Below are 12953 nucleotides of genomic sequence, written 5' to 3'. Positions count from 1 at the left end.
TGTTATCCCTTCAGTCTTATTGCTGTTGGATTGTTGGACCATGTTTTGAAAATTAAGGGATTGATGAAGTTAAAGTTATCAATTACCATAATATTTCTGCAGTCAGTTGACTTTACCAGACCTCTAAATATCCACCACTTCTGAACCACATCCCTCCCATCCCGCCCCCCACCCACACACAATCTTAGGCCTCGAGTATACTCTTGATATCTCTCTGAGAATGGGATGTCAGGAAATGGCAGAGTTGAAACTGTTGTGATTGGGTCTTCAATGTGGAAGAGGTGCGTCACATGGATGAGCATAAAATAGGTTGAACTTATAACTACAAGCATTGCATTCTGTGTAAAGAACTTCCTTTTTTTGAATTATATTAAATACCCGGCATAACAATTATGGATACAATTACAATTCATTCTATAAGATCCAACAAGTACATAAAGCCATAAAGATCTCTAGACAGTTGAGATGGTTGGTGAGAGATAAAGCATAAAAAGAGAACATAGATACATTTAATTTGTCTTGCAATTCCATCAATGATAAAAAATAAATTTAAGAAAAACAACCTGTCAACATAGGGAAGCTTCATTCAGACAGAGACATATGTCAATCAGACATTCAATACTTTATATGACTCCCGCCAGTCACCATTAACCTGGAAGCAAATCGTGTCAAAATCTGACCGGCATCCTACCCCACTCCCTCGCTTTCGATAGTGAGAGGGCGCTGAACATTATCCCTCCATTTCTTAATGGGAGCCCAGATTCTCAACCCCAACTCCCTCATCTTCCTACCTCTGCTTGTATATAGGGAGGATTCTAGATTATGTATCCCTAGGAGGCGTGCAAGCCACATTTGGAAGGTGGGGGCAGTGGGGTCATTCCATCCTGCTGCTAAAAGTATCCTGAGAACTGCCACACATATAAAACGAAAGATTCCTATTCCTTACTAAGGCCCAAACTACTATCATAACCCATTAACATTAGGGTAGGGGATAGGTCGATTTTAAATCCTAGCAGCCCCTCCCAAAAGACTCTGATCTCTCCTTGAATTACGCTTAGTTTTTCACATTGATAAAACATGTGTATCAGATCGGCCGGACCTTCTCCATACCTCGGATATTTGTCATCTAGTCATCTTTGTATAGAACTTCCAGCCGAATTGCTCCCCATATTCTATGCGTAAATATACATTTTTAAGGTGGACTGGCCTCAATTTGTTTGGCCCACGTGATACAAAGATGGTTCTTAATCGCATCTCTGGCTAATTTACAATTCACCCCAGCACTTGGCTTTGTGACTGGACATCCCGCCATAATCCACCAACCTCAGCATTTGGTGAAATGCGGCTTGGATGATCTCCTGGTTAAAGGCACTGAATGCAGGGATTTGGTTATGTAAATGTAAATGTAGGTGTATTTATATAGCGCAACCTGTCACCCAAAGGGCATCCTGGCGCTTGCCTAGGGAACCCGTCCTGGTATTCCCCTGTGAGAGGCCCCGGCAGGGTGTCCACAGGGTGAAAGCCAGGCATCCCGCCGCGAGGGGCCGTCGTGGAGATTAAGCAAGCTATTGCCCAGAGTTGCAGAGTGAGGCCCCGTGAGTCGAGTAGGCACCGGAGCGAGAATTGTCGAGGCCGTGGAATTTTGAGCCCGAGACCCGCTGAGGCGGGGAATCGAACCCTGGTCCACGGTCGATCCCAGCTTCCGGGTCTGCCGCCTCTAACCACTGAGCCACACTTCTCCACAATTATTCACACTTCTCCACAGTATTCCTCATTCTTCCTCCCCTTGTAATCTGATGAAGATGCCTCTGACCTGACCCTACGGATGGATTTCGTTAAGTGGGTGATGTACCCTGCCATTTTGTTATGGAGCTTCATGTTGTTGAGGATGATAATAATGATGACTGCATTGCACACTAACTAGCTGGTGTCAAAGTATTTAACAAATGAGTCTGCCGTTTCCAAGTCTTTCTTCTCATGTGTTCAATGTTGGATGGGACTGACTGAAAAATACTTACTGGAGAGCAATTTATTTATGAACAGACTGAAGACAGAAGTGTTGGGCTTACGGCAGCCCATTACAATAGGGGGGAGTAGAAGCCGTACTCATCGTGAAGCTAATTACTATTTTTCCTGTCTCATAGTAACCAGTGGATGATTTTAAAGGAACCACTGTATGTCATGATTACGACTTTTCTTTTGTGTTTTGAGTTAAGTTTCATGTTGTTTCATTTATAGGACACTATGAGGAAGTATATGTAAGTCAACTTGCATTGGCCCAGTATTTCAAGAGGTTGGGAGATGGATGGCTATCAGAACACTTCTTTGAGTATTGTTTTTACACTGCTAAACTGATCAAAGTTGATGGTGGCCGAAAGGAAGCAGAGGCAAATGTAAACCTGGGTAAAGTCCGTGAGGAGCATGGTAAGTTTCAGTTATTAAAGAATGACTGAATTTAATCTTTTTTCGAGTAAGCTTATAGCAAAAGAAACACATTTTATCATTTCATATTGTTAGGTTGTTCTATTATTTTTACTCATCCATGTTTTCTCATTGATATATGGTATTTATAGAATTTGCATTTGTTATATGAATTTGTGGATCCACTAATCTTGGTCAGCATTCCATAGCCTTTTACCATGTAATCCTTTTTTTGGCCCTGATTCATTTATCTCTAGGATAAAAAGTGAGAATTCAGCTCTTTTAGGATTACAACTGTGTGTGGAGTAAAGTTCGACATTTTATGGAATTCACAAAGCCTCCCAGGCGTATTTAAGGAAAGATAGATAGATAGATAGATAGATAGATAGATAGATAGATAGATATCTTTATTCAATTATACCAGCATAAAATCATAAAATTCGCAACACAAAAATGCAAATATTTAAAACATCCTGGAGTTGTGTGCGGTACTGCCGATTTCAGAAAGGATCCAGCAGCGAGGCAAATATTTGTCTTAGACAACATGAGTAAAAAATAAAGCACTAGTCTACCTAGTGTAAATATATATTTTCTAGCACAGGCAATAAAAACTTTTTTTGTTTAATGAAAATCTTCAAAAAAAATGTAACAGTGATTGTGTGGAAACCTTGTCACAAGTGCAAAAACCAACAGACTAAGTAGACATTTGACCCAAAGAAAAACACAAAAGTTGACAAATAGAGCTCTATCAAAATCTGGCCAAAAGTAATGTTTCCCAAGAACTGCAAGTGAGCATAGAGATGGCTCTATGTCGCTACAAATTTATAGTATGACATATGTCCATATCATATGTTTCTGTATGTCAGAGGACTCCCTCTCCAAACGCCTCCGCTCTATGAAAGTTTTCTTTGCCCAGTTTTTATCTTATCCAACAATTTGGGGATTGGTGAACAAAGAGGGTCTCTACACATGTCTTTCAAGGTTGATTCTAAGTTAGACAGCCAGGGAGTTTTCTTACTATTCTCACACACTAAGCTGTCTAAAATAATCTGCTAGTTTAATGTAGCTTTGGGGTTGGTCCAGATTGAAATCCAGAGTAAAAGAAGGGTCATATTTGATCACATCTTCGAGATAAAGTAATCCTAACGCCTCATGACTAAAGTAGGTAGAGGTGCTTGTCGGAAGGGAATGGAAGCATGGCAAAATCTGTTTTCTTCCAGTTGTTAGGCTGTACATTTGGTAGAACCCCACACCCTGACTTCATATGTGGTGATAAGCATGCACTTAGCCTTTTAAATATGAAGTAGTGGTGCGGTTGGCTTGCTACCTATATTTGTGGCGTTAATAAAAAGGGCCCCTATTGATTGACATAATTTGGTTTGCCTAACTATAATACAAAGTGTCTGCATTGAATTGCTGTAAAAAACCAAGCCCAAATGCGGGATTTGAGGAATACTTCCAAAGGTTATATTAATAATAGAGATAGGACACATTCTGGAAGTTTTAGTACCGCATGACATAACATATGATTTTGACAGGTTGGTAGCAAGAGCAAGGCATCGTATAAAAAATGTAAATATATTGACCAAGATGTTGAGGCTTATTCAGTGTTTGTGCCAAAATAGCTGCCTCATCTGCATATGAAAGTGTGGGTAGTGCTCTAGATTCTACTAACAGAGAGGCACTGACCACAGCCAACAAGAACAGAGTTCAGGTTAGTAAGAAAAGCATGGGGACAAGGACACAGCCTTGTTCTACTCCTTTTTGTTATTTTACAGGCTTGCACACTTCACCCTTGCTCCCATATCTGATGCTAGCAGTCAAATTAGAGTGTAGATCAGCCAAGAAATCCACACTCATTGGATCAAGCCTCAGGTCAGCAAGCTGTTGCCAGAGCTTAGATCTATCCACTCAATCAAAAGCACTGGATACATTCATAGAGGCCAGGTACAGGGAGGAGCCCTTTGCAGCAGTGTACTTGCTGATAATTAAATGCAGGTTTAGGCATTGTTCTATGGCCTAGCTCTTCACGGAATCCATATTGTAATTTACGCTGAATTTTGGTATTTGTGGCCCACTCCAAAATCCTGCTGTAGAATACTCTCCCCAGCACCTTCCTCATAGAGACTACTAAAGAAATAGGCCTGTGGCACCCAGGATCAGCCCTGTTACGCCTCTTGAAAAGAGGGACAAGGGTAGAAAAATCCCAAGCGTTATTGAGTAAGGCAGATTTACAGGAACAATTTGAAAACTTTGCAATTAAAGGTGTCCAAAGGTCTATGTTGGCCCTGTACAAGTCTATAGGGACTCCATTCAGCCCTGGTACTTTCCCAAAAGGTCTGAGTGTTATAGCGCTCATGATTTCCTGAGGCTCAAATGTTAAAATCAATAGGACAAATTGTTCGGATAAGGTTTTGGGAATCTGAAGGAATGCAATCCATGGTGTTATTACAATAAATTGCCTTGAAATGGAAGGTTCAGCAGTCTGCTGCAATATGCAATCCCAGATCCATAAAGGGCGGACCAATGCTTTTTAATCTTATTTGCAGTTTGCCAAAAACCTGCACACATTTTTGCAACTCTTGCTGCCTTTAGGTCACACCAGAATTTTTTTTTTTAACTTCAGCTTTCCTATTCTTAAGGGTTGCTCTGTATAGTGCCATTCATTGTGCGATATCTTTCCTGTTATGGGGCGATCTAGCAAGAGTGGCACGTGATAGTCGGTTTGCACACGGACATAAAGTATCAAACCACCTAGGCGTGCCCACTACGGGATCCAGCCTGGACTTAATGCGGGAGCACTTTATTAAACAATTCAACTTGACAAAGTTCTCAACAACCACCTCATCACTGACCTTGGTTGACAAGCAGAGGAAAATGCAATCATATAATTGCTCACAATGCTTTTAAATCCACCACTTAATTTTAGGAGACGATTGAGAGGCTGCAGAAAACTCCCTGTGCCTGCACTCAGGGCACACTCCCCCACTACAGTACATTCCTCCGGTGATCTGCAGATCCCATACCCATTAAGGAATATGTCCTAGTAGCCTACAGTGGTTGTAATTATTGAGACAGCTTGGGGCTTTGTGACATATTTGGGGCATGTGCCCCCATACCCCTGCATAAAGATTTTGTGTTTCCACAATTTCTTGTTGTGTCCTGAGGAGGCCAGAAGTAGCCTGGCCAAAGAGCGTCTAGAACCCGCATACCCAATATGCGTCGACCATCCAAAAGCAGGAGTCCCACAGGAATGTGGAAACTATAAATTATTCTTCAGATAGCCACTAGGAATCTAAGGGGAGGGATTACATCTATATACTGTTGCTTATTTTCAAGAAGGCGGACTACCTATAGACCGATATAGGAGTGATTGTCATATTATGTCAACTTTGATATTGACAAGGACAGCGTGTCTAATAACTGATGGTTTTCAGAATGTACGACTTATAAAAGAATAAATGCTAAACAGAATTCATGTGTATTTTATGGGATAACTTGAGTATACGCTCAATTTATATGGGGGTTATGAGCTGATATCTGTAACATGAAAAATTATAATGCTGTATAGACCAGAACCACAGGTATAGCTGTTCCTCTAGAGTTCACTCTTTCTTTTCTCTAAACCAAGCATAGACCTTTATTTTTAGTGGCTAGGAGAAAATTAACCTTAGACGAGTGTCGACTAGGAATGGTTAACACGCTAATAGATAAACTAAGGGGATTACAATCCCAGAAATGAATGACTTACATTCCCAAAGAAGGTAGTTATACAGATGGCCTCCAGCAAATCAGTTTCAAAGGTATTTAAATAGTCCACTTCACTAATATTCTCACGCAGTTAAGGACCCTGAGATCTAAGTGAGAATAAGCAATCACATGATCAAGCTGACAGTTTGAATTATTAAATATAAAAGTATTTCCCGAGAACTCTGCATTGAAATCGCCACATAAAATGAAGTTAGGGGTGTGTTGGGAGGGTTTTAATTTTGCATTAATATTATCCTCATCCTTAAAGAAACTAATAAGCCAACTCCTCACCGTCCACCTCAGCAGCGATCAGCTCCTCAATGCCACATAGACCAGAATTTAGGCCTAACTACAGTACTGAATCATCACTCATTGCCACCACAGATGACGTCTCCATGAACCTTGATGGAGGAGATGTGGTCCTTGACTTCTCTGCAGCATTTGACACGGTCTCACAGCCCATCCTGATCAGGCCTCTGCATGAGACTAGCATCTAAGAACCCACTCTCTACTGGATCTGCTCCTTCTTAATGGATAGAACACAAACCGTCAACCTGGCACCTTACTTCTCAACAGCCCGTTAACTGTGGTGAACCTCAAGGTTCATCGCTCAGGCATACCCTCTTCAACCCATGCATGATCCCTCTGGCCCACATTGTATGTGCACACAATATCAACATCCTCTCCTAGGCAGATGGCACACAACTCATGCTTTCCCTCTCTAACAAGTTCACTCCCTGCATGACCAAAGTTGCTCACTGGATGAAAGTCAACAGTCTCAAGTTCAGCACCAACTGAACAGAAATAGTGATCTTTGCTTCTAAAGTGTGGAACGACTTCCCACTCCACTAACAAAAAATAACTGAATTCCCTTATGATCGATTTATAGAACTCTCAATGATATGAGCACAAAGAGATAACTTGAATCATGTTGAAAGCCCCATTTCTGATCCATGTTGACCTTCTTACCATAAATGTATAATCAAAGTGTCTGATATTAAAATGCAAGTTTTTACTCGAACAATGAGCCATCTTGGTTTTGAGCTGAAAAGTACCCTCACTAGTCATTAGCCCTGGAACTTCTGCTAATATAATAATACATAGACAAGCATCCGGTAGTAAATTGAAAATTGGCTGCTGATTGAAAACACCAGCTGACGAGATTCCGAAAGCCAAGCAGCGGTGCACAGCTTTATCAGAGCCCTGTGTACTGCTATTCTGGTGCAGCTCAGAGGGAGCTGCCAGACTCATTGGGTTGCAAGCACAAGGGGCCACTGGTGCCCGACTCATAGAAATGGACCTACGGTTTATGACCGGTGTTTCCAGTGGAGACTCATTGTGGTCCTGTGCAGGGAAAATACCCAAATTAAGGCATGGGGTAAGCGTAGTGTAGCAGCATCAGAAGCAAGAAAGGTTGGAACAGTACTTAGTGTTTTATCCAATGTTAGATTACACAGAGACAAACTGCTTTAGAAATTACTCCTAAAGCATGCTCATGAAAGCCTTTAATTGTAGTACCCTCGTGAGCAGCTTTATCAGATTGAGCTCAATTGGAGGTCTTTCTCTTACCCATTTTGATTGAATATGGAGATGTGGCCAAGCCCAGCCTCTGCTGGGCTCTGATAGGCTTAGACGGGCAAGCTATTGGACCAGGCTTCACCTGGGAGCACCAGTGTGTGTCCCTCGCTGCGGACCAAACATCCACCCTTTATAGCACTTAGCTCCACCTGCTTTCCCCCAAGGATCCTGGCGTTTGTGGTTCACTCTGCAGCAGCCACAGCTCCAGGGCTAGCAGGAGCGGCCCCTGCAGGTAAGGGCGTTAGGGTTAGGTGGGGGGATTTCGACAGATGACGACGAGAGAAAATGAAATATATAATTCATTTTCCCTCGTCGTCTGTCAAAATACCCCCCCACCAGGCCTACCGCTCTAACCTGCGTGGGCTGCTCCTGAGGGCTGGAGAGTCCTTAAATTGTGTCCTGCGCTGCGGGCCAAATAGTTGAGCTTTGTCACTCTTAACCCAAACCATGAGAAAATATAAAACAGTCCTCAAAACTCAAATGCACGACACCTACTTGAATGGAAACTTTCCCTGGTGAACATTTACATAGGAGGGCGTAACCAGAAACTTTATATATGCGGCAAAAGATATGCCAGCGCCCACAGATCGGGGTGTACACCTACCTCAGCAGGGTGCCCCGCCTATAAATGTCCATTATCTACGCCCTAACTCTAAATTTGTAAATGCTGCAATTCTTCTGTACTGGTAGGCGATCCCCATTCATGTGCTGTCCTTATAAACGTTAGATGTCAGCCTTCCTATGTCTTTGAACCAGGATGTCGAATTTCTGTTTCGGGTCCTTTTAGCGCACCCATTTAACACGCACGAAAACCTTTGTGAATAAGACCATTTTCTTCCGTTTCTCCATTTCGTCAGGAAATTATTATTGACCAAACTTTTAACTTTGTTACGTATTTCTCCAGGTAAAAGATAACTAAAACAATTATGAGCCCATTTGTTCTGAACTTTTATAGATTTATTTCCAAGAATCTTTCCACATAGAGGATTCCGAGTTGTTCTTCCTGCCACTTTCTGAAAGTGTAGTTCATGATTTTCTGGAAAAGTAGATCACTATGTAGGTAGGAGAAAAAAAGCTTCTCACACGTGCTTGTGCACTGCACATGACACTGGAAAAGGTTCGTTGGTTCGAGAAACATTAATTCATTGGTTCTGCGGAAAAAGAAATTAGGTCAATAGTTCTTTCAAAAGTCATTTCCATTTTTTTTTAACCTCGTGTGAGCTTGCTCAGTTAGGGATATGTTTCATGGTACAATGCTTCTGGTCTTTAAGGTTAAGTTAGCCCAGTATTTCCACAGGCTTTTGAGAGAACTGAGCTGTGCCAAACACTTGCTGAGTGGGTGTGTGAAGTGTTTTGTATGTATATGGACTGTAAATAGTGAGTCCAGACTTTATTCGACCAGGCACATAAATTAGCTTAGCTACTAGGTTTTGGGTAGTATTATTATTATTTCGTGTCTTTTACTCATTCTCCCTTGTATGTAATGTAGCAGTAGTGTAGCCATGAATTTACTGTTCCTAGGTCATTTCAATTTTTGAAAGGGGCGGAAACTGCTTAATTTGTGCGACCGTTTGCCGGTGCTCAGCACAGCACTTAATCCATAAGACCTGCACATACTTTTCAAGTACACCACATGTTTGTGCTGTCTGTCTACTTTTGAGCAGAGTACACCGGTTTGACAATTAAATATGAATTAAAGAAATAACTTCACAATGCCCAGGTCTTTCTAACAGCATTGGGCAGCCTGCAGTAGTGCAAAATGTCATATTTGTAGAAGTGTGATGCTTATGAAGGAGGGTTTACACTGTCATTTAGCCGCAATAGCAGAGCCAGTTGATAGTGTAAATGTTAATGGCCCCCTGGGGCCTTGGGCCTAGGGCTATGGAACGTATTTAATTTACAAATTAAGCACTGACGGCCAGGAATGTTCTCATACGTTGTAAACGCTGCTGCTGCACTACTCTACCTATTACATTAGTTTGGAGGCTGAACTATAGTGTGAAGTTAAATAATACCCCCGGATAGCTGTCCCTCTTGACTGTGAGCCAGTGCAAAGGGCCATCTAGGTCTTGTAACATGTGTGACTAAAGAATATATAGGTTGTCAAGGTAACGTTGCCCAAGATAATATAGGAGTTAGAGAAGGAAGAGGTATCAGATAAAGAAGCTCTGCATATGATAAGAAAGGTAATCAGTGCTCAGGAAGAAGAGACATTCAAGAAGCAATTCAGATGTCAAAATAGCAATTATAAAGGCTGTTCAACACATATAGATGATGGCATTAATATTTCAGGGTGTGCGATGAAGCAACTGGAAGCTCCAGAAGGTAAGACTGAAGCTCAGTAAGTTTCTCATCCACAATTGTTTTTTAGATTCTTTCTGAAAACATCCATGTATAGGGTATAGATGCAAGCGCAGGATCTGTGGAGCTGAGAATCCTGGTGGGGTTTTAAAAGGTATCATAAAGACACCACTCACTGAGGATGAGAAACACTACTTAGGGTGGCAACTTTTCCCACAAAGGAGCCAACAAGGCAGGAACAACTAAAGTGAGGAACCAAATACACATCCACGATGAACAAGGAGTTGCAGAGGAATAGTGCATAACAGGATGAAGGAAAAACATGGGTAATTCTTGCCAGAAAGAACTCATACATAGCACATTAGGAAAGTGGGAAGGCAGCAGGGGCCGGAAGGGAGCACAGTAGAAATCTTGGGACTAAGGAAGCAGTTAAAGTAAAGTAGCACACAGGTAAACTGGGAACTAAGGAACTAAGGAAGCAGTGCACCGAGGTAGTGGAAGACCAAGTAGTAAGGATGCCCACAGAACAGTGCGAATTCAGGGATTAAGGGAACACCCTAAGCAATGCTAGATCTGGAAAAGGGAATGCACTACATAAACAGTGCATGACGAGGAAACAGATACTCTGAAGCACACTGCAGATTCGCCAAACTAGCAATTTGCCACAAAAATAAGGAACTCTCTGCAAACAGAGTCAATCAGATAGGAGCACTGCATCAGTGACCAGCCCTAGATGGGACTTTACCCGAACCATTACAAGCACTCACTACATCCATTAAGTGAGATAAAAATAGTTCCTGACAGCCACATGCGTGCTGATTCCTACACCCACCCTTTGCTGACAAGGATTGGGACAGCTCAATTAGCTGGGGATTCTTGGAAATGCTGTCTTTGGCAGGAAACGCATCCAGGCCTCCATAAACCCCAGCATGGATCTATAAGGCAAGTCCTGAACATTTTCAAGCAGCTAGAAATCAATATTGGCGTATGCATAAGGTGTATGCCTCGGAGAAATGCAGTCTTAGGCGAAAAAGCATCCAGGCTGTCACATAGCCCAACATAGATTTGAAATGAAAGGCGAGCTCGGAATATTGACATAGGTTAGAAGTCAGTTCAATGACATAACACAATGTCAGGGAGTTTAACCCATCATTTGAAACGTTCCGAGTTATACCACAAGAGTAGAGGAAACACATGATGACAATCAGGTGGTGGGATGCAGACATGACTAGCTGATTTAATAGTAGGATCTCAATTTTAAATGGCATCCATAAGCCTGTGAAACCCAAGGCAGTGAATTGTTTATAACCCCGAACGGTGGTAACAACGAAGGTCAGGACTACACGCTGTGAGTGAGTTTAACAAGGATGTGGGCCAGCAGTTTGCTAGTATGGTGGTGTTAGCTCCTGGTTATTTAAGGTTGTCAGCTTCAACTTCTTCTTTAGTTTTGGAGATTGTTTCCTATCTAAAAAAGACATGTTGTCTTATGTGGTTAGAGGCGGCAAACCCGGAAGCTGGGATCGACCGTGGACCAGGGTTCGATTCCCCGCCTCGGCGGGTCTCGGGCTCAAAATTCCACGGCCTCGACAATTCTCGCTCCGGTGCCTACTCAACTCACGGGGTCTCACTCTGCAACTCTGGGCAATAGCTTGCTTAATCTCCACGACGGCCCCTCGCGGCGGGATGCCTGGCTTTCACCCTGTGGACACCCTGCCGGGGCCTCTCACAGGGGAATACCAGGACGGGTTCCCTAAGCAAGCGCCAGGATGCCCTTTGGGTGACAGGTTGCGCTATATAAATACACCTACATTATAGAGAGGGTCTGGTTACTATTTTTACCCCCTGATATTTTGTCTTGGTCTAAATCCTGTGACCATTCATAAATATAAATGTAAATGTTTATGATCAATTCGTTACCTTGTACTAACAATAGCTCTGGTAAATATTGTGTTCATATATTTTCGATGTGAAAATAGAAAACTGAGTAAGAGGTATGACTTAGGAGGAGGAGACTGCATGAAAATAGCACATTATTAGTAACAATGCATCAAAAACTGATAATTTATATCCATTTGTCAAGGAGATGCCCCCATCTGATAGAAAAGTACACTGGGATGTATTGACGGAACATATTTTCAAATAAGCAGTCCTAAGTATTATGTTAAACTGAAGGCACAGCGATCATGAACATTGAAATAAAATATTCCCTTCTCAAAAGTTGTTTATTTTTACTGTGCCGGTAGTAACAAACTTCAAACTATCGCAGCAGAAGACTTTGTGGCAAAACACCTTGAAAGCATGTATGCTTAGTTCATGGTTAGATACAATGATAAATGGATTATTCTTGGACAGAGAGCCTGCGCATAAACTGTCTGGTGATAAGTGTGCACTTCAAAATCCTAAAACATACATATGACTAAATATTACACAGCTTGTGACCTCATGTAAAAAAATAACTTTCTTATACAACATATTGATGGGTCTGTCTGCATCAATACGAAAAAAACTAAAAACTGTAGGATGCTGGCAGCCCCTGCGGTGCACATGTAAAAATTAGAACAAAGCAAAACTAAAAATTGGCAACGAAGAATGAAGTTGCACAGACTTTTTTCAAAGGTGATTCGTTTTCTTGGTTTTCTTACCAGAACATTACCTGGTATGAGGGTTTCTAGCTCCCTTGGTATCAAGGAATTTCAGTGTGCCCACCTGAGACAGAAAGCCAGCTGTACTCTAATCTCCCGCAACTCACTAAGCACTCTATGTAACAATCAATCCATATGAGATATCACTGAGCTATTTAGTGGAACCCAAACCCTTTTTTACCATGCAAAGCCACACTGAAGAGCACTGGGAGACCGGGGATATATTTTAAAGATTTATTATGAAAATAAAACCTTATCATA

The 12953-nt window shown here is 41.9% G+C and overlaps 1 protein-coding gene across 2 annotated transcripts in view; it reads left to right on the top strand.

Annotated features, from left to right (window-relative positions):
- Positions 1-12953, top strand: part of TTC29 (tetratricopeptide repeat domain 29) — a 1168725-nt gene that overhangs the window by 325384 nt on the left and 830388 nt on the right. For both annotated transcript variants that reach the window (XM_086963296.1, XM_086963297.1), the window contains exon 5: positions 2239-2424. In XM_086963296.1, coding sequence (XP_086819422.1) covers positions 2239-2424 — 186 coding nt within the window. The remainder of the gene's footprint in view (positions 1-2238; positions 2425-12953) is intronic.

The sequence above is a fragment of the Lissotriton vulgaris genome, chromosome 3_1 (assembly GCF_964263255.1).
Source record: "Lissotriton vulgaris chromosome 3_1, aLisVul1.2, whole genome shotgun sequence".
Taxonomy (NCBI): domain Eukaryota; kingdom Metazoa; phylum Chordata; class Amphibia; order Caudata; family Salamandridae; genus Lissotriton; species Lissotriton vulgaris.
This window is presented reverse-complemented; position numbering and strand designations above follow the sequence as displayed.